The sequence below is a fragment of the Camarhynchus parvulus genome, chromosome 5, assembly GCF_901933205.1.
Source record: "Camarhynchus parvulus chromosome 5, STF_HiC, whole genome shotgun sequence".
NCBI classification, from domain to species: Eukaryota; Metazoa; Chordata; class Aves; order Passeriformes; family Thraupidae; genus Camarhynchus; species Camarhynchus parvulus.
Genome location: NC_044575.1, coordinates 58037712 through 58062056, shown reverse-complemented (window position 1 = coordinate 58062056; position 24345 = coordinate 58037712). Strand labels below are relative to the sequence as shown.

Below are 24345 nucleotides of genomic sequence, written 5' to 3'. Positions count from 1 at the left end.
CTCCTACAGACACATTAAACCCATAAGTTTTCCATAATAATGTGTCTTTCTTTGCAGAAGACTGTAGGAAAATTACAGTATATATGTAATAGCTGTATCAGTGGGCAGAGGTCAGTGTAAATTTATTGAAAGGCTGTGTTAGAGAAGCAGCAATTCTGGGCAATTACTGTTAGGTTTGAGACTGAGTAAAATTGCAAACAGTCTTTAGCTAATGTTCTATTGGCGTTTGTCTTAATTTGCTGGGAAACTTCCCAAGTGGTGGACATGCTTTTCTGATGTGGGTAAAATATCAGTGGCTCATGCTCAGGAGCTTTTGTTACGTTTTCTTAGGATAACTCAGAGTCTGCTGGCTCTGGCAGCCAGTCTGTCCAAAAATCCAGTGGAAGTGGGATGTGTTCTTCACTTTTGAAGGCTTCCTTCCTTGCTGGCTAAAGCTTCCTTTTAAGTTGCAAGATCTTTTGTCTGACATCCCTGAGTGTTTCTTGTGTTCTCTTTTTATAAAAGCAATGGAAGGCTGGCAGCCAAGTCTGAAAGCATTTAACTCATGAAGGCTCTGCTGTCATTAATTTTAAACACGTCACTGTGGTGTCGGTCAGCTCAGCTACCAACAAAGAAAACTAAAGTGTTCCCATAAATCATTTTATTGTCCTAATCCAACCTAATTAACGAAACTAAAAATCCTATTCTGATGAAGCAGCCCTTCCTGTGAGACATCTGCCTCTTTCTTAATGGATTTTAGCTTTTATTTCTGCTATAGTGCACAAGAGTTGGTGACCATAATAACGTTAAGTCCCTCTTACCCTCTTTGGGGAGCTCACCTGCCACAAGGGAATTAATTTTAAATTTCCAAATGCAGAGATTTTTTTTTTTTTCATTCCTTGGAAACATGGTTTGCAAGCCAGGAGGAAGCAATAAAATCTCTATTTCTAGAAGTCGATTAGACTTGTTCCCTGCAAGCTTTGCAAGTTAAGGGCACTGAGAATTTTGGGATCTGCTTCTGTAGTTCATTGGCAGGCTCCTGACATGGAAGGTTTGGCTTAACAGTGTTAAGTTGATGTAATCGTGCAGTGAGCTCCTGACCTGTTCTTGAACTCTGGGGCTGGAGGTGGCTCAGGGGAATGAGCAGTGCTGTCAGTGTGCTGGGCTTTGCTGTGGCACTCCAGGACATGATCCCAGGCAGGGAACATCTGGCTGAGCGCAGATAGAAATTCAGTGTAGGAGAAAAAGGTGGAAATTCTGACTAAAGAGCTGTTTCTACTCTTGAGGATAATCTGTTGAAGATTTGTTTAGTTTAGTTCCCACCTTTTTCTCTATCTTGGCTGAAAAAGCAGAGCACTAAGAAACACTGGTTTTAAATATAACCTTGATATATTCTTATTCCCTTTATCTACAAGGTGCCTTTACATGGGGTGAGGCAATTTGATTTTCTCCCTTCTTGAAATGATGATAAAACTGATAGCATCCCCTTTCCAGGGGAGTGAGCAGAGAGCAAAGAATTCAGATGGACTGAGATATTCCAGGGGCTGGCAGAGTTGCAGTGTTGCTGCTGGGAAAGCAGACTGTGTTTGATCTCTATTTGATCTTGGCTCCTCTGAGACCTGACACATTTGTAAGTCATAGCCTTTAGCTGCCGCTTTGATTGTGAGGGCAAAGTGCTGGAACGAGGTTTTGTTCTCAAAACGGAGAGAAAGGAGCAAGAATGAAAAAGTGTGTATAAGGAGGCAGGGGAAAACCAAGGCCAAGTGTAATTCCAGCCAGCAGGAAGGATACAACTGGAAACTTGAGCTACTAGCAAAGTTGAAAAATGAAAAATAAAAAAAAAAAGAACATTTGCTTGGGCCATGTTGTTGTGAGGTCATGGGCCTTCTCCTTTCAGTCTCTGTTAAAATTGGGCAGTTTTGATCCAAAATCACCAGAACACAAATCTTGAGGTAGTGGGGGGAGCTGTGGGGTTTGCCTGGAGCAATAGGGAGGAATCTTCCTGCTCACCTCAAAAGCAGGTTCAGCATCCAATGGGGCTTGGAGCCTCCATCTGGGAAGCCCCATGGGGATGGATGGATTGCTGTGCAAACATGTGAGCCCTGTCTTGGAAAAGTGCTGGCCAAATCTGTCCCTTCATACCACGTAGAATATGGCACTCAGGGTTCCCTTCCTGCTTTTCTTTGGCATTTGGACTTTTAAAAACCCCTCTGCCCCACTATGGACATAGTCACTAGCAGTGGAGTAACTCTGGAAAAGTCTCTTGCTGCTGTTTGTTCCCCCTGTTCCTCCACAGGATTTTTGACAGTTCACCTTCACTTTGCTCTCTGTTTTCTCCAAAGGGAATTACTTGAACTCAGCACCTTGAGACAGTTAAATGTAGAAAACTAAGTGTTGTGTAGCAGCTGAATTCACCCAGCCTGTGATTCCCCACCAACATTCCTGCTGGACAGGGGGTGGGATTTTCTGTGGCCAGCCTGGAGCCACATAGTTTGGATTGGCTTGGTAGGCTCAGGCTATGGATGTTAGTGAGGTTTTCCAGCATTTGTATCTGTTGGAAACTAATTTTTTTTTCCTGTTCAATTTATAATTTTCATTCAACTTTTAAGAACCTGAAAAATAGGAACAAACTGCTCAAGTAAAGGGGCCCGAAGTGCTGGAAGTGCCTGAAGGAAGATTTCCCTTCCCTCACTACTCAGGTGAAACCACAATGCTGGGATTTATGGTTGGATTTGATGATCTTAAAGGTGTTTTAAAACTAAAATGATTCTGCAATTCCACTCATTCAAAAGCATAGTAGATTCTAAGAAAAAGCTTTGACAATACCCAGTTTTGCTCTGGCAGATCTTGGCAGCCTTGGAGTGCAGGTGAAGAGGCAGAGGTGGAGTTTAGTGCCAGGTTCTTGTTTTTCCTTGTCCTTTTTCCTGCCTGGAATGTGGACATGGTGTTGTCCAGCCTGAAATTCTGAATTTATCAGTTAGAGCTTGTGAAGCTTCTGTAATTCTTGTAGGAGTGTCAGGGCTTTTCTCAAAACTTCAGTTGCTACACCAGGGCAATTGTGTGACAGCATCGAGGGGTTTTGAGGAGGGAATCCGGCTGACAGGAAAAACAGGCTGAAAATTTGAATGCTAAAAGCAGTAAAAAGGCAAACTCATTATTTTGGTTGCAAAAACCCCAGATTTGTGCAATCAATCTCCAGACTCTTTTGGGACTTGTAGTAGTGTGGTTCTATTATTTCCTCAAGCAGTCAAAATCCTTCATGATTTTGCCTGTATCTGCATTCCACTTGCAATAGTGTTTTATTAGGAGTCTTAACTTCCACTGTTTTGTGTAGTTCCTAAAATACTGTTACTTGTCTGTTGTTTAATTTTATTTTTTGACTTGGAAGTGGCCAATTGCTTTGAGAGCAGCTCTTAAAATATCTGTAAAGTGTCTGAATTGGAGTAACTATTGGTGCTGAGCAAGCTATGAAAGCACACAAGTTGAAACATTTCTCATAATGTTCTTGCCTTTTTCCAAAAATGATTACACAATTCCAGGAAATTAAACATAGCATTTCTTCACTGAAAATAACTGGGTATAAATAATAGAAAACAAAGGGGAGGGGGAGTACATGGGGAAGAAAAGTTGGGAGGGGAAAGGAACACACAGAGAAAAGAAGATTATGTCCTACCCTGGAATTTCAGAGGACACGCTGACCCTGGTCAGTATTATTAATGTATCTAAGCCTTGAGCTCTGTAGGCGTAGGGCACGACCTGACTCAGTAATTCAGGAAGTCCTTTTTGTGTGTTTCCCTCTGTGTTTTTTCCATCAGACCTTAAAACTTTCAACTTAGGTTCTCAGCAAAGCTGCCAAGTGATGCAGGAGCTTGTCTGACACAAGGATGAGCTTGGGGCACACGTCCCTGCCTGGGAGTTTTACCTGGGTGCTGGTGGCTGGAGCTGCAGTCAGGACTGCCACATTTACACTCTGCCTCTGCTGGATTCCAGCTGCAACACAGATTTGTGGAAATGAGTGAAATCTTGTGTAGGAAAGCTGTTCCTTTCTGATCTTTGAAATGGTGATAGCTGATAATATGAGTATGAACTGATTATTGATACATTAAGCATAAAACTTGAGGTGTAAGGATCTCCTGTTTATTTCTTTATTTCACTTCATTTTTTTTCTTCATTTCTTTATATCCTGAGAACACCTTTATTTCTTTTGTATCCTAGGGGCACCTGAGACCTGTCCAGGGTTTGAGATCCCTTTCTGAGTTGTCAAACAGGCACAGAGGAAGACCTTTTGAGAGCCCAGCTCAGTGTCCTGGCAGGTCACAGAGTGTTAGTGACTTAATCCAAACTGCATTTCAGTGCCATTTGTTCTTGCAACTGTGTGCCACTGTAGTGGTTATTACAAAATACTATAAATAATCTGGGAAATTCAGAAGCTGGCTATTACTGATTACCAAGTGTGTTTACATCACTTCTCAGCTGTTACAATGCCTAGTTTTGTTAAAAGCTTTATTGCAGAAAAGAAGTACTGGGAAAGGTTTTATTGCCTAATCCTAGAATGGTTGGGTGGGAAGGGACCTTAAAGATGATCCAGTTCCACCCCTCTGCCATTGGAAAGGACATTTTCCACTAGAGCAGGTACTAGAACTTCCAGCAAGAGGCACATTGTAAAAGCATTGTCTGGTTGTAAATGCATGAGGTTTGCAAGAAACAGTTCTTCCATTACGTGTTTTCAATAATTCTGTGTCAAATACTCTTGCTAACCCTTAGTAGGCTTTTAGTATGCACATAGATGTTTTTAGTACCTCCAGCATTCAGAAGGATTTTTAATGATTTGTTCAATAATTGATGGAGCTTTGGCATAATTTAGGCTTTTGTGAGGGATGGCAGGCAGATGAGTAGAATATATTTAGTTGTTTAGTTTAACCATCCCTCTCTGTGAATGCTTTAGGTGAAAAACAGAACAAAGGAAAGGAGCAGGTGAGAGAACTTCTTGGAGGAAATTATCCCCTGAACTGAAAACTGGAGAAAGCCTTAATTAACTTATTAATTCATTGCTTAAGTGTCTGCAAAGTGTTTTCTGAGCAGTAACAGTCATTACCTTACAGAACTGTGTGTGGTTATATGGACCTTTATATTTACAGCTATTTCCCTGTTAGCCAAGAGATTCAGTTTCTCAGCTCGTTTCCCTCAATCTGGGTGAGATAAAGCAGAAAACAGGAGCTGTCCTCTTGCTGTCTTCTTTTAAATACTGAAATCCTTTTTAATCTTTGATGCTAAATCCATATCTGTAGACACCAGTCTACTTTGACAGGTAGTAAGAAATACCCTTTAATGAGGAAAACCACACTGAAAGTCTGGATTTTGTCACCAGCTGTATAAAATTGCTGGGCTCTTTCTGATATAACCAGAAATTTACTTCACCTGAAGTCCTGGCTTTTAACTGGAAATCAGTTCTATTGTTCACTTACTTCAAAAATAATGCCAAAGCTCCCTCAGCTCCAAGTCTTTGCTAGGGTACAAGTTGCTGGAAGGGTTAGGAGTTCAATATCGTTTCAGAGAAAAAAAAGTGTTTGGAAAAAATACAATATTTTTTATAAATAAATATATAAAAATTATATTCTGTATGTAAAAATGTATATAAAAATGTAAAAAAAAGTATTGGGTGCTTCTGAACTAGAAACAAACAAGAGCAGCTTGGGGTTTTCCATTAAAAACAAACAAAAGAAATCCTATTGTATGTGCTTACCCAACCTTGTAATAACATGTTACAATACACTGCTTTTCCTGATCACAGCAAAGGTGTTTATGTAGAAAAATGATTTGATTACAATATTTTTGTGTGTAATAGACATTTTTTTTTTTTTTTTTTAATGCCCAGGCAATCAGCTCAAAAGGCCACCACAGCATCTCTTACACATTATCCAGAACCCAGACAGTTATAGTGGAATACATTCATGACAGAGATACGGACATGTTTCAGGTAAGGCTCTAAGATACTTGGATTGTTTTTTAAAAGCAACATAAGAAACCGCAGTTCTGCCTTATCCTCTGGGTATTCTCTGTGACCTGTGGGATTTCCACAGTCTGACCCAGCTGCATTCATATGGGAGCACTTGGAAATTTTGCATTATTCTACTCTTTGCAAACCCACAGCAGCATCTGTTAATAGTCTTACTGACTTATTCCTTTAATTGTACTCTGCCTTTTCTCCAAAGACAAACTGTACTGGAGAGGAAAGTGTGCTCTGTTTGGATTAATGAATTAGCACAGAATTACACTCACCCCCCTGCAGATAGTCACGTAGCTGGAGTAAAAAGAAAGAAGGAGGAGTAGGACATGGGATGGGGAAAAGGAGGAAGGTAAAAGGAGTTGGGCAGTAGGGGAGACAAACCAATGATAAATGATATTTATCATTTCACTCAGTATGATGAGTTCTGAGGGTTGTGCAGGTTCCTCAGGGGGTGTGGGCTGAGTTTCTCTAAGCTCCCATCTATTGTCCAGCACGTGCTCAGTGTCCCCTGTCTGCATTTTTGTTTTTCTGCATCATTTACCAGTGTAGTAACCTAAGTGATTTTCTTGTTCCATGGTTATTTTTATGTATAATAAGAGAGCAGAAATCCTGTGTGTACTTAGACTTCAAATTTGGGGAGCCCAAACATGCCAAACAACACTTTTCATTCTAGACTGGTCAGGTCTGTGTTATCTAGAGCATCTCACCAGGAATGGTTATCCTTCCTCATTCAGCCTTTCATATTTAGAAGGGTCAGCAGCTGAGTGCTGTTGACAGAGAGGAAATAACTCTTTGGAGGTGTTGTTGCTTCTCTTGACTTCTGTGTTTTGCTCTATATTAAATTTTCCACTGTGTCTGAAGCTATTAGGTCCAAATAGGAATTGATTAAAACCCAGTCTTATTCATTTGCTGCAGAATGAAGGATTGAACAGCCAGGATGAACTGAAATAGGTTTTTCAGATGTTGACTAGTGAAAGAAAAATGTAACCCATCCATTGGGGTTACTGTGTGATGCTTGTTTAGCTCTTGAGTAGCTACAGCACAATTTTTTCCTGTATATAAATTTTGAAAAGCCATTTTTGAAAGCTGGATTTTTCCTCTTCTTGAGTGCAGTGAAAAATGAATTAAGAGTTGTAGAACAGCTGCTTTTTCTGGGCATTCTCTATAGACTTCTATTGCATAGTGTCCTAGTGGTGGGTACAGCTTTTTTTTGGGGAATAAAGACACCATTTCAGTCTTGGGGTGTGGTGGGGGGTCCTGCTGGGACTTGATCTCAGTGTGACCTCGAGTGCTGTGTCCTGGTTCAGGTTTCTGCTCTCTGGCTCTTTCCTGAGGATTGCATTCCATGCATTGGCCTGCAGGAGTGGTCTGCTGGGCTGTGGCAATAATTCCCCCCTGAAGCTGTGCCAGAGCAGCTGAAGAGGTTTCCATTATTTATTTGAGCCATTCGATTTTAACTGTTCTCATGAATCTGTTGGAGAAAAGTTCCTTGACGATGTTTAGTGCAGCCCTGTGGTACATGATGACAAAATTCATGTTTGTTGATCCACAGAGCAGAGTTTCCTTGTTGGTCAGGCATCACTTGGACAGACAATGGAGTTTGATGTTCTCTTTTCTCAAGATGTGTTCTTGGCTTGTGTAGGATGTGGAAGTTGAAAAGGGAAGGATGTTTCCTGGACCACAGGATTATCCTGAGCCTTCAGGCCCTGCTTTGACTGCAGTTAACATGTATTATCCTGGGCAAATCTTGGCTTTTTGTTCTTTATTCCCACTGTGCTTCTTGAGCTGTTGCTTTGCTGTGTTGTTTGTAGTTTTGTTTTTTGGGTTTTTTAAATGTAACTATATTATGAAATCTGTGTGCAAATGCTGCTGTGCACCTTTGCCTGAGTGGCACCCAGGTCAGATTTCTTCATTTATTTACAAAAAGAATGTAGAAATGTGTTCCTCTGGCATCTCCCAGGCTCTGCATGCTCCAGCATCCACGTGCTGCTATAAATGAAGATTTTCCTCAGAGTTTAACCACTCTGTTGATGATGCATTAGGTGAAGTTGAAGCTGTTTCTTCATGGTTTGATGGGGTGAAAATGGGTTGATTACATCTGCTCATGCCACTACAAAACCCAAAATGTGCAGCTCCTACCCTAAATAACCACAAGTTTATACAAGTAGCAGGTACATTCAATACAAAGGATTGATTTTTTTCTGAAAAATGACCCTTCAGAAGATGCAGAATCCAATTCTCACTCTCACCAGAGTGAAATTCTGTCGAAGTCCAAGAACCTGCAGCTGTTAAATTCTGTGCTGGCAGAGTTTTCTTGTCAGGAGCAGTGTTTTACTGACAGCAGCAAAGCCACTGCCTGCCTCTCACACAGTTTAACAATCACCTGCACAGGACACAACTCTGCTGCTTCTGCAGCACCTGGCACATTTATGGGTTCTTGTTGGAAGTAACTTGGGGAAATCAGATGACACAGTTAACAAGAAGGGTCCCAAAGTAAAGCCTGAAGTTTGAGAAAGAAGAAAGTGTTCTGTGCTGTGGTGGAAAGTGAGAGAAAAATGAGTGATGAAGTGTGTAAAGAGCAGCTCTGAATAATGGACTGGCTCTGTAGTGGCTGTGGTCTGGCTGCAACTGCAGATGAAGTAAAAGTTCTGCAGGGTGGATGTTGATAGCATCAAGTTTTTCATTTATTCCTTAGGCACTTGCTTTTCAGGTGATCTCAAACCCAAATTCATGATTTAATACAGAGATTGAGAAAATTGCCAGATTTTGAAGGCCACTTTTTCAAATAAATTCAAATGCTGAAAAGTAGCACAATACATGAGATTCATCCTCTAGAAGGCTTTCTCAACTGGAAAAGGGAAGAAAGCCAAATATTTAAAATATTTGATTTTGCACAGATATACTTGTGACACAAATGGGATAAGTACTGAAGTGTTTATATAAAATACTACATATCATTCTAGAGATTTAAAAAAGCACATAGATGCATTGTTATAGATCTTAACGGTTATATCAGAAGAAATTGGAATTTCATGGTGAATGATTAGTGTGATGTAAGGCTGGGAGCACACACTTGTGTGCTTTGTCATCCTTTAAGGAAAAATGAGGCAGATTTTTCTCTAATTGCATCTAAAAGCTTTGAGAGAATGATCTATTTCAGAGACTGCAAGAGGCAGAAACTTGTTATGAACAAATTAATTTCATATTTGTTATTGATTATCCTTTAAGAGACTCCATGTACAGATGGAGAAGAGTCAAAAGTTATTCATGAGGTTCCTGCTGCTGCTCAATGCTGACTCCTAGCAGGAATTGCTTTGGATGGGAAATAGAAACCTGGTAGAAATAATACTGTAAAAGGAAGAAGAATATTGCTTTGTAAGATTTAGCTTCAAGTTGTCAAGTTATATAAATCAGGAATATCCCGTATTAAATAGTTTCTAAACTCTCTCTCCTGGGTATTCTAGTAGACACTTTCTGTGAGAAATTGAAATGTAGACTTTTGATTAGGCCTTGTTGAGTATTTCCTGTGCAGGGAGCTGATCCCATTTTCTGCCTGTGCTGAGCCCTGTGATGTGGAGCCAGTAACTAGATGTGTCACTGGAGACAGGAATTCTGACATGTCTTAGACTGCAACCTGCAAACAGAACTGGAAGGAGAAGCACAGCAGAGATCCCTGCACTATTCTTATCAATCCAGTTGTGACAAGGCTTAGGTGTGGATAATATTCATTTCCTTGACTTGTGAACAATACTTCTTTAAAGCAGGTTTAGTTTGCAGAGATGTTTGTTAATGACAGAACCATACATGGCTCCCCATCAAGATCTGAGCAGAATGGAACTTCTGGGGGGACAGTGAGATCATGTTTAGTGAGGAGGTTATTTAATATCAATGTAGATACCTGAATAACTGAAGGTAGTTTCATGTGAAGAGTATTCCTAATTCTGTTTGATCACAAGGTGTCTGTAAAATTAATATTCTGTTCCACTTCTTGTTCCTCAGCTCCACTTTCCCAGTTAAGCTCAAAGTTGGTGTAACACTAATTTGCCTGTAGAGATATTGATAAAGCCTCACTGTCTGTCTGGCAATCAGATCCTTCCATCCATGTAGTCATGAAGTTTTCTGTGCCAGATGTTTCCAGATTGACAATTAAAATTTTTAGCTGACAAGACAGAAAAATCTTCCCGTCTACTACTGAGTATGCTGAGTCTTCCTATCTACACACTACTGGGTGTGTTTCATTTCTGCTCAACTCAAAAAAGTTTTTAAATTCTGTTAATCATGCATGTGCATGATTAGGGATAAATTTCAACATAGGGTGGGTTTTGCCTGACAACTCTTCTTTCAGGGACTACAAATCCCAAAAACATGAAGGTGGGTAGCTCTTTGTTATGACACATCAAAATAACCAAGTTCTGTGTCTAAAAAAAGTCCTTTATTTTCATGGCAAATGTATCTGGAACTGGAAAATGTGAATAAAACTTGTCAATCCAAGTTAGTGCTTTCTCAACTGGCAGAATGTAGTGGTAAGTAATTTGCAGTGGTTGGATGAGGAAATAGCAAGGTGATAATATATTTTTGGTGACAATACTCTGATCAAACAGATCAGCTGTGCTGATCTGTTTCAAGCAAGCATGAATATCACTTGTGGTAAGTGAAAATTTGTCATTCCATGTCTGTAATGTATTTCTGCCTAGGACAAATGTGGAAATACAGGTTAGTCTCTGATTGGTCTTGTCATCCAGAAATTCAGTAGACAGAAGTTTGCTGATATCATCAGTATTAACCTGGTAAAACTATGTCCTCAATGCTTCATATTTCTGTGGGTATTTCTATTTATACCATTATCTTAATTTTTTTGCAGGTTGGGAGGTCTACAGAAAGCCCCATAGACTTTGTAGTAACAGACACTATTTCAGGATATCAAAATAATGATGAAACCCAGATCACCCAGAGCACCATCTCCCGATTTGCCTGCAGGATTGTTTGTGACAGGAACCCACCATACACAGCAAGGATCTTTGCAGCTGGCTTTGACTCGTCTAAAAATATATTTCTTGGTGTAAGTACTTCTAATAATGATGTTACAAGCAAGCTCTGGTTAATATTCTGTTACTTTCAAGCCCCCAAATCTCCTTGTACTTGTTGATAACTTGTACTGTCATTAGACTTTTATTACTCCAATGCACCAGCTTCAGTGTTAAATAGAAACTGCATTTTTATGTGCCTGAGTTATCACCAGCAGAGACTCGTGGTCATAATTGTCTTTGACAATGAAGCTGCACTTTAGGAACTGTTAGAGGATTTTCTTTAGGTTGGTTTGATGCATTTCTGATAATCCCTGTCACACATAGGAAAAAGCAGCCAAGTGGAAAAACCCTGATGGCCACATGGATGGATTGACAACCAACGGGGTGCTGGTGATGCACCCCAAGGGAGGCTTCACGGAGGAGTCCAAGCCCGGGGTGTGGAGGGAGATCTCTGTCTGTGGGGACGTCTACACGCTCCGGGAGACCAGGTCTGCTCAGCACCGGGGCAAACTGGTGAGTGGGAAGTTGTTGGCTTTGGTTTTTTTTTTTTTTTTGATTTTTGTTGAGGTTGGGATTGAAGGTATTTGAGATGATAGTTTGCATTTGGACTCAGGTGTTTGTTATTTTTTATCACTGTCACAGTCTTACAGCAGTGAGTTCTGTAGTTTTTCATTAACAAGGCACAAAAATGGTTAACTATCTCTTGTTACAAGGTTTTTTAAGGCTAAACTATCTAATTAAGAAATGACACCTAAATTATTTTCACTTTTAACCCAATAACTAATCACTCCAAACCCGCACTGCAGACTTTTCTGTCCAACTACAAAATACCAGCCAAACCCATGAAGAAGGTAAAGAAGAACAACCTGCTTCTGCCCTAAAACTTCTATCTTACTTCCTATTTATTACTATATTCTAAAACCCCAAACTCTGAGTTTTCCACCCTGTGATATTACACATTTCTAACCAGCTACACACCTGTGATCTCAGTGCTGTCAGTCAATTTTGGAAGCCTGTTCCATGGCTTCAGGTCAACTGTAGTGTTCTCCAGGAAGTCAGAGTCTGTAGAGAAAGTCTAAAATTTCCAACATCCAGAACTCCATCAGGAAGTGACTGAAATTAATGAAGGAGTACTGTGGATGTGACAGTCTGGTCAGAGAGACAGAAAGCTAGATCAGCTTTCCCATGAATCAGTCTGGGAAGTTTCAGGGAGCTGGAAGGAATGATAATCAAATGGAAACAATCCACAGGTGGTGTTTTGTAACAAGCTGTTTTCTCATAAGGTTGTTTACAAATGGGTGTCTTCATAATTAGCCAATGGTGATGGTGTTTTGATTAAAGGACTAATCAGGTCCACCTGTAGAGACCTAGAGTATAAAAAGGAATGGGTTCCTAATAAAACTGTTATTTGCCTTCTGAAAATGCATGGAGTGTGTCACTCTTTATCAGTGTCACTTCTGACTCAACGGTGACAGGGTATTTGTTTTCTTTGCTGTGAATGCAGGCAGGTACAGGGTGGCTGGCCCTGAGCAGTGGCACTGTGAGTGTGTAAATCTGTGTATTACAGCAGATTTTGCACTGCTGTTCTGTTCCTGAGTGTGTGGGAGAAGATTCAGAGCTTTCTGCTAATGCCACTTTTCAAACTGAAATAGCGCAGAGTGTAAAAGCAAAATAAACTCTGCTCTGGGATCTCCATCTCTGGAATGTTCTCCAGGGACATGGAGATGTCTGAAGTTGCTGCATGGGGAGCTGTCTTTTGCAGTACTGCCAGAAGAGTCCACTTTTGTGCAAAAGCAGTTTGGGTAAGGCAGCTTCTGTTTGATTTACCTGCCACTGGGAAGATAAGAGGAGCCCTGGAAGTATATTCCTGTTTTCTCCTGTGAGGCAGGATGAGCTTTGCCTTTGCCAGAAGTGAGGGATTTCAGCTGCCAGGGACTTGTGACACATAAAACCAGAAGAGAAGTTCAATGAAGTGACTTTGCAACTCTGCCATTGGCTTTGCAGAAAACTGACTGCAGAAAGAGTTAGGGGAATGGAGTTGGGCTGCTCTGCTTTCAGCAGACACTCTTCAGGACATAAATTGCTTTGTCACTGATGGTGGCAGGCAGATGTTGCCTGGGGACTTGGACAGATGATGTGGCAATTGCAGCCTTTGTGGTTAGCAAAACACCTTTTTAGTGCTGCTAAAGCGAGGCACAGCAAAACAAATGAATCCCCCTCCCTGCATCCAAAACGAGTTGAATTCTCATTTAAATAAAATTGGCATGGCACACTGGTATTGATGTGATCAGTATTGCTTGATTGGGTTCATAAAACCAGATGCAGGCTGTATAATGAATTGAACACGTTGCATATGAGGGAGCTTTTTGTTTTGCTGTTTGTGAAGGAATTATCTGAAAAGAGCATCAGATCAAGGCTTCTCTCATCTCTACTTGAACCACTACATTTTACTGCTGGAATTACTTGGCGCTGGTGACCTCTTATCTGTAGTCTGTATTGTACCACTGAGGTGTTTTGTGCAAGGATGATCCACAGTTAATCTGTGAATTTAAACTGGATTAAAATGTAAATGCTAAATTGGTTGTCATTCATAGTATTCTTAGGCAGATGTGATGATTTCATGTGACCTACTTAATGTATTTGTTTGTATTTGGCTGTTTGTTCTGCATTAGTGGTATTTTCTGCATACTTTCTGTGCATAAAGCCAGGCAGTAGGTCTGTTTTTCTCTTTAATTTTATAAAGAGCCTTTTTAATATATATTCATCACTAATGAACTGATAGCAAAAGCATGGATTGCTTATATGTTTGTGACATTAAAATAAAGAATGTTTTAGTCAGGTACAATGTGTGTTTGGCATAATCCCCTGAAAATGTTGTAAGTACCTGCTTTTAATCAGAGAGAAGCCTTTAGGCAGTGCATGCTGGGGCTGTGTTTGCTTGGAATACATTAAATAAGAGGGCTAATGAGTGGGGTGGGTAATTGTTCATAAGCTGAGCCCGTGTGACTTCAAATTTGTCACCTGAGAAATTCAGCTGGTGATTCTGTCTGCTGCAGTGCTAAGCCATGCAGGTACCTGTGCTGCTGCTGAGGCACACTCTGGGAGCTCATGCTTCTGCAAAATGCTTGACCCTTGCCACAACCCCTGAAAAAATGGTATCTGAGAGGCAGGACAGCTGGCCTGTCCTGGGTAGCAGTTTTTAGTCCAAAAAGGACTTTTTTTATTTTACTGTGTGAGCAGCTTCTGTCAGTGTTATGTGGGCAAAGAATTCCAGGAGAGAATCTGCTAATGCAGCCCTCAGGGAATGGCGCGTCTTTTCTTCAGTCTATCAGGACTTACTGAAATATGACAAAGGAACAGAGAATCAATATTGGAGAAAAAAAAATGCGTGCTCAGGGGCCCAGAGACTGTATAATAATTTATATTGCAACTGCAAATGCAAATCCCCTGTACTAGCACAGAATAAGAGAGCAGCGCTCGTTTTAATCCTAGATATAGGTTAGGAGGTGAGGTGGATTCAGGACAACAGTAAGATAAAATTAAGCAGGTTAAATGGTGAGAAAAGGGGTTGTGGTGTCTTTGTGGTATTTGTGAGGTCTCCAGGACGAGGGAAGAGATGAGAATCTGACTTCATGTTCTCAGAGGGCTGATTTATTATTTTATGATATTATATTATATTATATTATATTATAAGAATGCTATACTAAACCTATATTAAAGAAATAGAGAAAGGATACATCAGAAGGCTTATGTCTTGTTTGATGATATTATGTTGTATTAAAAGAATGCTATACTGAAACTATACAGAAAGGATCCATCAGAAGTCTAATTTATTATTTGATATTATAGTATATTAAAAGAATGCTATGCTAAACCTATACTAAAGAAATAGAGAAAGGATACATTAGAAGGCTGATTTATTATTTGATGATATTATATTAAAAGAATGCTATGCTAAACCTATACTAAAGAAATAGAGAAAGGATCCATCAGAAGGCTTATTAACAAGAATGAATAATAAAAACCTGTGACTCCTCAGAGCCTTGACACAGCTGGACCGTGATTGGTCATTAAAATAAAACAATTCACATGAGACCAATCAAACAATCACCTAGCACATTCCAAAGCAGCAAAGCACAAGGAGAAGCAATCAGATCATTGTTTACATTTCTCTTGGAGGCTTCTCTGCTTTCCAGGAGAAGAAATCCCAGCGAAGGGATTTTTTTCAGAAAATATCATGGTGACGAAGGGATTTTTCAAAAAGTATCACGGTGACAGTGTGTGTAAAAGCTCTTTGTGTCCTGCCACCAGGTAGAAAACGAGACCAACGTGCTGCAGGACGGCTCCCTGATTGACCTGTGCGGGGCCACGCTGCTGTGGCGGACGGCGGACGGGCTCCTGCGCTCGCCGACGCAGAAACACATCGAGGCTCTGCGGCAGGAGATCAACGCCGCCCGGCCCCAGTGCCCCGTGGGCTTCAACACCTTGGCCTTCCCCAGCATGACCCGCAAGGACGTGGTGAAGAAGAAGGACGTGGAGGAGAAGCAGCCTTGGGCCTACCTCAGCTGCGGCCACGTGCACGGCTACCACAACTGGGGCCACCGCAGCGACGCGGAGGTGAACGAGCGCGAGTGCCCCATGTGCAGAACCGTGGGCCGCTACGTGCCCCTGTGGCTGGGCTGCGAGGCCGGCTTCTACGTGGACGCCGGGCCCCCCACGCACGCCTTCACCCCCTGTGGACACGTGTGCTCCGAGAAAACTGCCAAATACTGGGCCCAGATCCCGCTGCCTCACGGCACCCACGCCTTCCACGCCGCCTGCCCCTTCTGCGCCACGCAGCTCACCGGAGACAACTGCGTCAAGCTCATCTTTCAGGGCCCCATCGACTGAGGAACCGCACGGAAATGACCACAATAAAAAGTTTTTTTGAACGGTTTACTGTGAAGATTTTTTGCCACTAATTCTAGATTTTACCTTTTTTTATAATGTTGTTAATATAGGGGGTTGGTAGGGTGGGGATGGAGGGACCGTGGTGGGATTGGGATACATTGATACCTGGAACTCGACAGATATCAGTGGTGTTGCATGCTCGAAAGCAGCATATTCATGGAGTCTTCTTGGTCAAATTGTAGTATATTTGTAATCTTTTTATTAGTACCCTGGATCAGAAAAAGGTGTCTTAAATGATTTTTTTAAGCTAAGATTTTTTAATGGAAAGGTTTTTTCTTCTAAACTTTGACAAGCCTTTAAAACCTATTTTTCAAATCTAGAAGGAACATACAGAATGTAACTGTCTTTAATTTGCAATATAATTTAACTTGAATAGTTTCTCAAGGAGCAAATACAGAATGTGTGGACAACCATAGGTGAATGTTCACTAGAGATAATTGGATATGTAGGAGAAAAATTAGCTGCCTAAAGTGTAGAGGATAAAAGCTATTAAAATATCTATTATGGTATAACACAGCTGGCCAAAAAGGCATCAAAGATTACTTGAAACTGAGGAAATCCTCTTTGCATTGATTTCCTTTCAGTGTAGTAGATATCCACTGGCTATTAGGTATGGGAGATGGCTGATTATTTTCTGGTTTGGTTTGTTTTTTTTTCCATTTAACCTGCATCTGGTGAAACCACTTTGCTCTTTTCCATACTCAGCTCTGGGGTTTAAGCTGATGTTCTGTGTATGTGTGGTCTGGCATTTTTATTTCTGCTTTGCTTGCCCTCAGTGCTCTTTACCCTGACCTTTGGGTGAGTGGAGGCCACAGATTCCCAAAATGGTTTAGGTTGGAAGGGACCTGGGCAGGGACACCTTCCACTGTCCCAGGCTGCTCCAAGCCCTGTCCAGCCTGGCCTTGGGCACTTCCAGGGATCCAGGGGCAGCCACAGCTGCTCTGGGCACTCTGATGGAGCCAGAGCTGTGTCCAGGCTTTGCTGCAGTGATGAAGGGTGGTGCCACAGCAGGAGGTTTAGGTTCAGCTGGTACAGAATTTATTTCCATAAACCTGAATTTAGGAAAGCACTTAGTCTGTCTTTAAATCTGGGCCCATGGCTGGAACTGTTTAGATTCTCAAAAGCTTCAGTGCATTGTGGTTATTTGCTGTTAGGTTTTGAAATAAAAAAAAAAGCAATTTAAGTTATTTTTTAAGCTCACTTTAAAGCATTTTCACTAGAAGGGAGAGCATCATTTCCAGTTCAGCTGAGCATTTTTTGTTCACTTTTCAACTTGCTGCCATCTGTCACCTTTTCTTTTGCAGATTGAGTTGTGTTTGTATCTCTTTTTTCCCCCAAATGTTTGCAAATCAAACAACATTCAAATGTAATCAAATATATGCACTGGGGTGGTACATCTGAAGTGGATCACTTGAAATTCGTGACTTTTTAAAAGAGCTGATAAATGTTTACTATGGAAATAATTAAATCAGAATTTCATATGAGGTGTACCCTGCCCACTGTTAGACTCATTTCATGCAGAATGATAACTCTTTGATTTGTGGTTTTTTTTTCCTTTATGCTTTCTGTACTCTTGGTATCTGAGGTATCAATCTATCCAGGTTTTTAAAAAAAAATTTTGGGAGAAATCTATAACATCTCTAGATGAAATTGATCATTCAAGCTCAGTTCTGTTTAATCAACTATAGCTTTTTGCTATATTTGTGCCCTTTGTATAAATATATAATTTATATGATTTTAATATATTCTGTATATAGATATACTTGAATTGGCCTGTTCATATTTTGGTTGTAAAATTGTTTTATAGTTAACCTTATAAACATTTTACATGTCCCTTGCCAATGGTGATGGGATGGATTTTGTCTGCTGCTGTTTTTAGTATAATTTTGCTGTATACATGTTCAGCATTTTAATAATTTGAAAATAGCTTTACTTTTCTTTTTAGGCTTTTGCTGTTAAAAAAATACAACTCTGCAGCATTTTTTTGTCCTAAAAGCCCCAAACTGTACAGTTTTTGTCCCACTCAGTGATTGGAAACAGGATAAACCTTGTTAACCTACAACTATATGCTTCTTCCTAGTGCCTTTTCAAAGAGATCCTCTTGTGATTCCATATTCCAATCCTTTCTCCCAGCCTCATGGCTCATCTCCACGGAGAGCAGCAGCCCAGCCACGTGGGGGAGAAACCCAGACACAGAGGTGCCTCTTCCTCACCCCTGAGCCCCTGCAGGTTCCTCAGGTGCCACAGTCATTCCTGGTTAGCAGATACCTCATCTGGGAGAGGCAGCCTCACTCCTCCCTCCCTCCCTGCTGGACTCACACCCGAGGATGCTCCTGGTGAGATGCTCCTGGCTGGCTTCAGGCCCTGCAGCTCCCTCCACGTGCAGCATGCCCTGAGCTCAGCAGGGTCTGCACATCTCCTCTGAGCCCCCACAGGCTGGAAACAGCCAGGCACCACCTCCCTCCCCCAGCTGCTTCACTGCTTCCCTTCACTGTGCAGTTTAATTGCTGCTTCAGGGCTTCATCTCCCTCCTGCTCCCTGTGGAAGGTGAGTGGAAGGTGTTGGAAGAATCCTCACTGGAAACACAGCACACCATCAGGCTTGCTGTGTTGGGCTTGTGTGAAGCAGAACACTGGATGATGGTTTGTATCCAAGGGAAGTGGCTGTTTAAAACTGTTTAAACAAGATTTATTTTTCCTTTTGCTGTTGGCAGTTCTGTATAACACAAGGAAAACTCTGAGAATCCCAGAACAGGCCAGGCTGGAAGTGACCACAAGGGTTCATCTGGTCCCACCTCCCTGCTCAAGAAGGGCCATCCTGGAGCACAGGACATGGAATTGTGTCCAGATGGCTCTGGAATATCGCCAGTGAGGGAGATTCCACACCCCCTCTGGTCTCTGTTCAGGGAAGTTCTTCCTCATGTTCAGGTGGAACTTGTGAGCATCAGCTCCTGCTCATTCCTCTTGTCCACAGAGCAGGGCCTGCTCCGTCCTCTTGGCACCCCCTTTAGATATTTATACACATTGATGGGGTCTCTGTTGTCTCTTCTTGGGGCTGAACATTCCCAGCTCCCTCAGCCTTTCCTCATGAGGGAGGCTCCACTCCCTTGATCCTCATGGGAGGATTTGCCCTGTGCTGTTCCTGCTCCAGCATCTCTGTGTCCCTCCCGCCCTGAGGAGCCAGAACTGGGCACAGCACTCTGGCTGAGCAGAGGGGCAGGATTCTTTTCTGGGAAGCAATTTCCCAGGGTTTGTGTGGAATTCAGGGACTTTGCTGTTCAAATCCAGGGTCAGTCCCCTGTGCTGGGGAGGCAGAAGAGTTTGTAATACGATTTTCCTCCAACCCTGCTCTGGTGAAATGTTGGAGCATTCAGCTCTTAGCCCTCACCTTACCCCAGCTCCATAAACGCCTCCTCTGCTCTGGTACCTCTATAGTAAAAGGAGTTTGTGGATAAATCAAATTAGAGTCAGTATATTTGAGACGCACCCTCAGGTTTATTCATTATCTCAGTGTTACGATGTTCCCCGCATCCCATTTCCAATGCTGGCAGTGTATTCCATAAGGATTTTTTTATCACCTGTTACTGTTGATTCTATCTGAATGCCTCAAAAGCAGCGTTGACTGCATAACTTAGAACTAAAAGTATTTTTCTAGTCTGATTTTTTTTTAAAAGATGATATCTGTCAAATCCATGCACGCTGGAGTTGGAACCCTTCCCTTTTTCCTGGCAGCTTTCTGGGAGAGTGCTGAAGTACAAATAAAAGGAGTGATGAATGCTGTTCTTACAGGAATTGTTGTCTAGTTGTACAGAAGAGTTCACCTGAGACTGTGTTTTATTCATTAATTTTTTTCAAATTTGGTCATTTTTGTGCATCAAGCTACAGTCACAGTACTATGCAGGTCAAGTAATTAAAGAGGAATCTTTTTTTCCATTGTGAGGGTGGGAATGGGGATCAGAAGAGGAGAAAGCCATGGTTGAGCTGGTTCCAGCAGGGACAGAAGCAAAGGAACTGCTTGGAGCTGTGACTGGAGCTGTTCCTGCTTTCAGACCTCATCCATGCCTTGCAAAGGATTCTTGTGGGTTTGTGGGGAGTTCTGGGATGCTCTGGGTGACCTTCCAGTGAGACACTCCTTGGTGTTTTAGTGGCAATTCCTGGAATTTGGGGCTTTGGCTTCAGAGCCTGAGTGAGGAGCCAGAGTGTGTCATAGTGAGAAACTGCAGTGGAACTATGAACAGAACTTAATTATGTTTTAGTGCTTAATTATATTTTAGGGCTGTGGTCATTCTCCCTTTAGTGCTCTTGCAGTTGCTGGTGGATTCCTCACCATTTTTCTTTCTTCTGGAAGTGGAAGGAAGTTTCTCCAAGAGCATTATGTTTCTGTTCCTCCATCCCACAGTCTTGACACTTTCCTGTGCTTGGAGAACCTTTGGTAGGGATGTGGTTGTGGTGAGGACTGACCTGATGGCATTTAAATCCATTTTTAGCCTGAGAGGAAAGCTCTTCTGGCTCTTCCTCCTCATTTCCTCCGTTTTTCACCATCCTGTGAGTCCTTGGCTCCTTGTTTTTGATTTATCCACGCAGTTGCAGGTACACAAATAAATACAGCTTGGAAGGAAAACAAGGAAAACACAAGCCAGGTGTTTTTGCAAGTGTCTTTTGACAGATTGTTCTCATTATCCTGGGTTTTCTAAGCACTGGTCACAAGTCTGCACACTCAGTGTTGTGAGGTGAAAGGACAAATGTAGAAGGTAAGGCTGGTTTGGGGGGTGGGGGGTGGAGAGGGGGGAGTTTCTAGGATGGAGTCACAGTGGCTCTGCAATCTGTGTCCCACTGAGTGCAGTGGGCACTGGATCTTGGGAGAGCAGTGGAGTGACCCTGGACAGGCAGCAGAGACGGATTTTTACTGTCTGTGCTGCTCAGTGTTCATTTATTGGCAGCAGAACAAAAATTGGAGCTGCTTGGACACCCAAACACCAGAAAAAGCCCAATGTCTGTCCAGATTCCCTCACTGGGGGCAGATTTATGTTCTCCTGGCGGGCAAGCCAGTCTCCAAGTCACCTGGAGTCCCTCCTGCTGCTGTCCTGGGGATTGGGGATGGGAATGGCTCTTGGATCCACCATGGAGAGCCCTTGGAAGGCAGCACAGCTGTAGGAAAAGCCTCTCCCACAGCGAGCCCTGTGTGATGGAGGGGGATGTTTACCTTAAAAACAGTGTGAGCAGCTGTTCAACTTCTGGGTATATTTGTAAAATTGGTCTTTTTATACACCGTGTGAAATGGACTGGAATAATTTCTTTTGCTGTTGTACCTGTGGAAGTACAAGCCATTTTACAGGAAAAAAAAATTATAGAACAAATTAAAATATTATCTCAGTATTGTCACTGACTCCTTCAGTTTATTTTCCCTGCTGGTTGGTTGTCAGAGCTTGACTTTGATTTGCAAAAAACCATATAAACAACTTCAAAAATAAATGGTTTCTTTTACTCTTTTATCCCCTTTCTACTCAGCAAACAAAACCTGAAGCCTTTGATTGAGGATTCTTAAATATTGGAGGTAGTGGAGCGTATTCAGGTGTGAGTGCCCTGGAATTTCAGTTAATTCCCTTCCCTGATTTTTAAATTGAACTGTTTGTTTTCAGTGCCAGCTGCCTCCTTGCAGTGTTAACTTAATTGCTAAATAAAAGCAATTTCCAGGAATAATATGCTTTGTGACTCTTAAAATTAATTTCCATAATGGGAATTCAGTGGTTTGTTTTCCATCTGTGTGTTCTGCATCCCTTTTTTTGCAGGTGGTCCCTGTGAGTACAGGAGCTGCATTTTTTAAAAGGAGCTAAAATGAATTCTCATCTTTTTTTGGGACTTGGAAAAATAAGTGTTGGTGTGAGCACAGGGAAGGGAAATAAGGATATCTGCAGTGCTTTCTAGATGTGATCACCTGCCAGCTGGCTCTTGTGCTTCCAGGGAAGTCAGGAGTGCTGAATCCTTTCCAGGGAAGTGCTCCTGGGTGAGTTTGGGGTGTTTGGGTGTAACTGTGCTCACCTCCCAGCAGAGCAGTGAACCCTTTCCTGAGGGATTGATCTGTGCAGCTTCACCCCAGGACACTGAAAATGACTCCTGAGGGCAGGGATGTGCTCCTGGTGGATTCCTGGGCAGGAATTCTGTTTATGGAGAGAGGCAGTGCCCAGGGGAGCAGAGACAGGCAGGGCCCTGCTGATTTAGAGCAGTTGTGGGTTGGGGGTTGGAGCGAGATGATCTTTGAGGTCCTTTCCAGCCCAAACCATGCCAGGGTTCCAGGGCAGCCTTGGGGCAGTTCTGCTGGGAGCCTGGGTGAGGGAGAAGTTTCTGCTGCTCCTCAGAGGAGGGGAAGAGCCTCAAGGCAGGAGCAAAGGCTGAGAGGGAGGGACAAGGAGAGTTCAGAGCTGAGCTGCTGCTGCTGCTGTAGCCCCAGCCTGGGGAGAGTGCTGAGGGAATCGCTCATCTCATCCCACCCCTGCCATGGCAGGGACACCTTCCACTATCCCAGGATGATCCAAACCCCATCCAGCCTGGCCTTGGACACTTCCAGGGATCCAGGGGCAGCCACAGCTGCTCTGGGCACCCTGTGCCAGGGCCTCCCCACCCTGCCAGCCAGGAATTCCTTCCCAATCTCCCATCCATCCCTGCCCTCTGGCACTGGGAGCCATTCCCTGGCTCCTGTCCCTCCGTCCCTTGTCCCCAGTCCCTCTGCAGCTCTCCTGGAGCCCCTTCAGGCTCTGCCAGGGGCTCTGAGCTCTCCCTGGAGCCTTCTCCTCTCCAGGTGAGCACCCCCAGCTCTCCCTGCCTGGCTCCAGAGCAGCAAAATTGTCCCAGCTCATCCTAAAGCAACCCTCAGTACCCCTCAGGACTGACCCTGTGTCAGCTTGTTTTATGCAGATTGTGTGGATTTTGTATCAATTCTGTCACAGGTTTGTTTTATAATTGAAACCTTCAGCTTTCAGCCTATTCTCCATTCAATTTATGCACGACAACAGGACCACACATCATCCTAATGATCCCATTCCCTTGCTGCTTTTCTCTCCTCATCCCTCCAGCTCCCTGATTAAAGATGTTGTGGTCTCTTTTTTCACTCCCCTCTGAAGGGAGCATCGATTCCTATCTGTGTTACCTGGCTGTAAAATTTCACTACTCACTCACTCACTGCAGCTTGTGCTGCTGGGAAATCATCTTTGTGAGAGCTTTCCAGGGCATCTGTGGCTCCTGCTCTTCTCTGCCTTTCAAGGCATGGCTGCATGGATGCATATTTTTAGGAGGAACTTAAGAAATCTCTTTCATGTAAAACTAAGGCAGGCAGAAGTTTGACAGAGGAGTCTGAGCCTGATACTTCTTTTCTTTTCCACTCACTGAAAACTCCTGTCTGAAGACAGGAGATGAGAAAAGACTTCACAGCAGAAAGGAATTCAGTAGAACCCCAGATACATCAAGGCTTAAAATCCTAGACGTGCCTGTAAATAATTAAATTTATATATATTTATATATAATATAATATAATATAATATAATATAATATAATATAATATAATATAATATAATATAATATAATATAATATAATATAATATAATATAATATAATATAAATTGACTATAATATATAATACAATGTATATTATATTATATTAATATTTTATATACATTTTAATATTTATATACATTTCTTTTTATATGCAAATAAATACTCTTTGGGGAGCATTGCCCTTAAATGCTGTATTTTTAAAGGAGCCTGACCTTTGAACTGAGCCCAAATCTGCTAATTCTGGTAGGAATTGTTCTCAGCAAGGACAGAAGGGGAACAGAAAGGGAGCCAGGGAGCAGGAATGGGATGTGCTGTGTGGGTTTCTGGGTTTCCTCAGGGATGGTGTCTGTGTCCCTGCCAGGCTGCTGGGCCCCAGCTGTGGCTCTGCAGTGCCAGCTGTGTGCCAGCTGTGTGAGCAGGGGCAGGGGCACAGCCTGGCCTCAGCCCCAAGGGGGACAGGATTTGGTCCTGTCCCCCTTTGGTGCCTGTTGAGCCAAGGTCACAAATCCAGCTCAGCTGGGCAGGGAGAGCAGGGAGCAACATCTGGCACAGCTGTGGAGCATCCCCCCCCGCCCTTTATTTCTCCCTGATTAAATGGAGTGAGGAGCCAGGGAAGGGCTGGAGGAAGGGAGAGCAGGCCAGAGTAATTCCCCTGATGAGGGGGTCCAGAGGAGGATTAAGCTGAGCTTTGTCCAAGCTGTGTCTGTACACAGGGAGTGGTTTGGCTTTAGATGTGGTTCAGCAAACCTTACCCATGAGTGGGCCTGGAGGAATCATGGAATGGTTTGGGTTGGGAGGGACCCCAAGGATCATCTCATCCCAAACCCCTGCCATG

General features: G+C 42.6%; 1 protein-coding gene across 1 annotated transcript in view; it reads left to right on the top strand.

Annotated features, from left to right (window-relative positions):
* The window catches only part of PELI2 (pellino E3 ubiquitin protein ligase family member 2), a 72293-nt gene extending 50641 nt beyond the window's left edge, over positions 1-21652 (top strand). Inside the window, exons 3-6 of the mRNA XM_030948770.1 lie at positions 5855-5956; positions 10848-11045; positions 11338-11526; positions 15325-21652. Of these exons, the coding sequence (XP_030804630.1) occupies positions 5855-5956; positions 10848-11045; positions 11338-11526; positions 15325-15903 (1068 nt within the window). The 3' untranslated portion in view covers positions 15904-21652. The remainder of the gene's footprint in view (positions 1-5854; positions 5957-10847; positions 11046-11337; positions 11527-15324) is intronic.
* The last annotated feature ends 2693 nt before the right edge of the window (positions 21653-24345 follow it).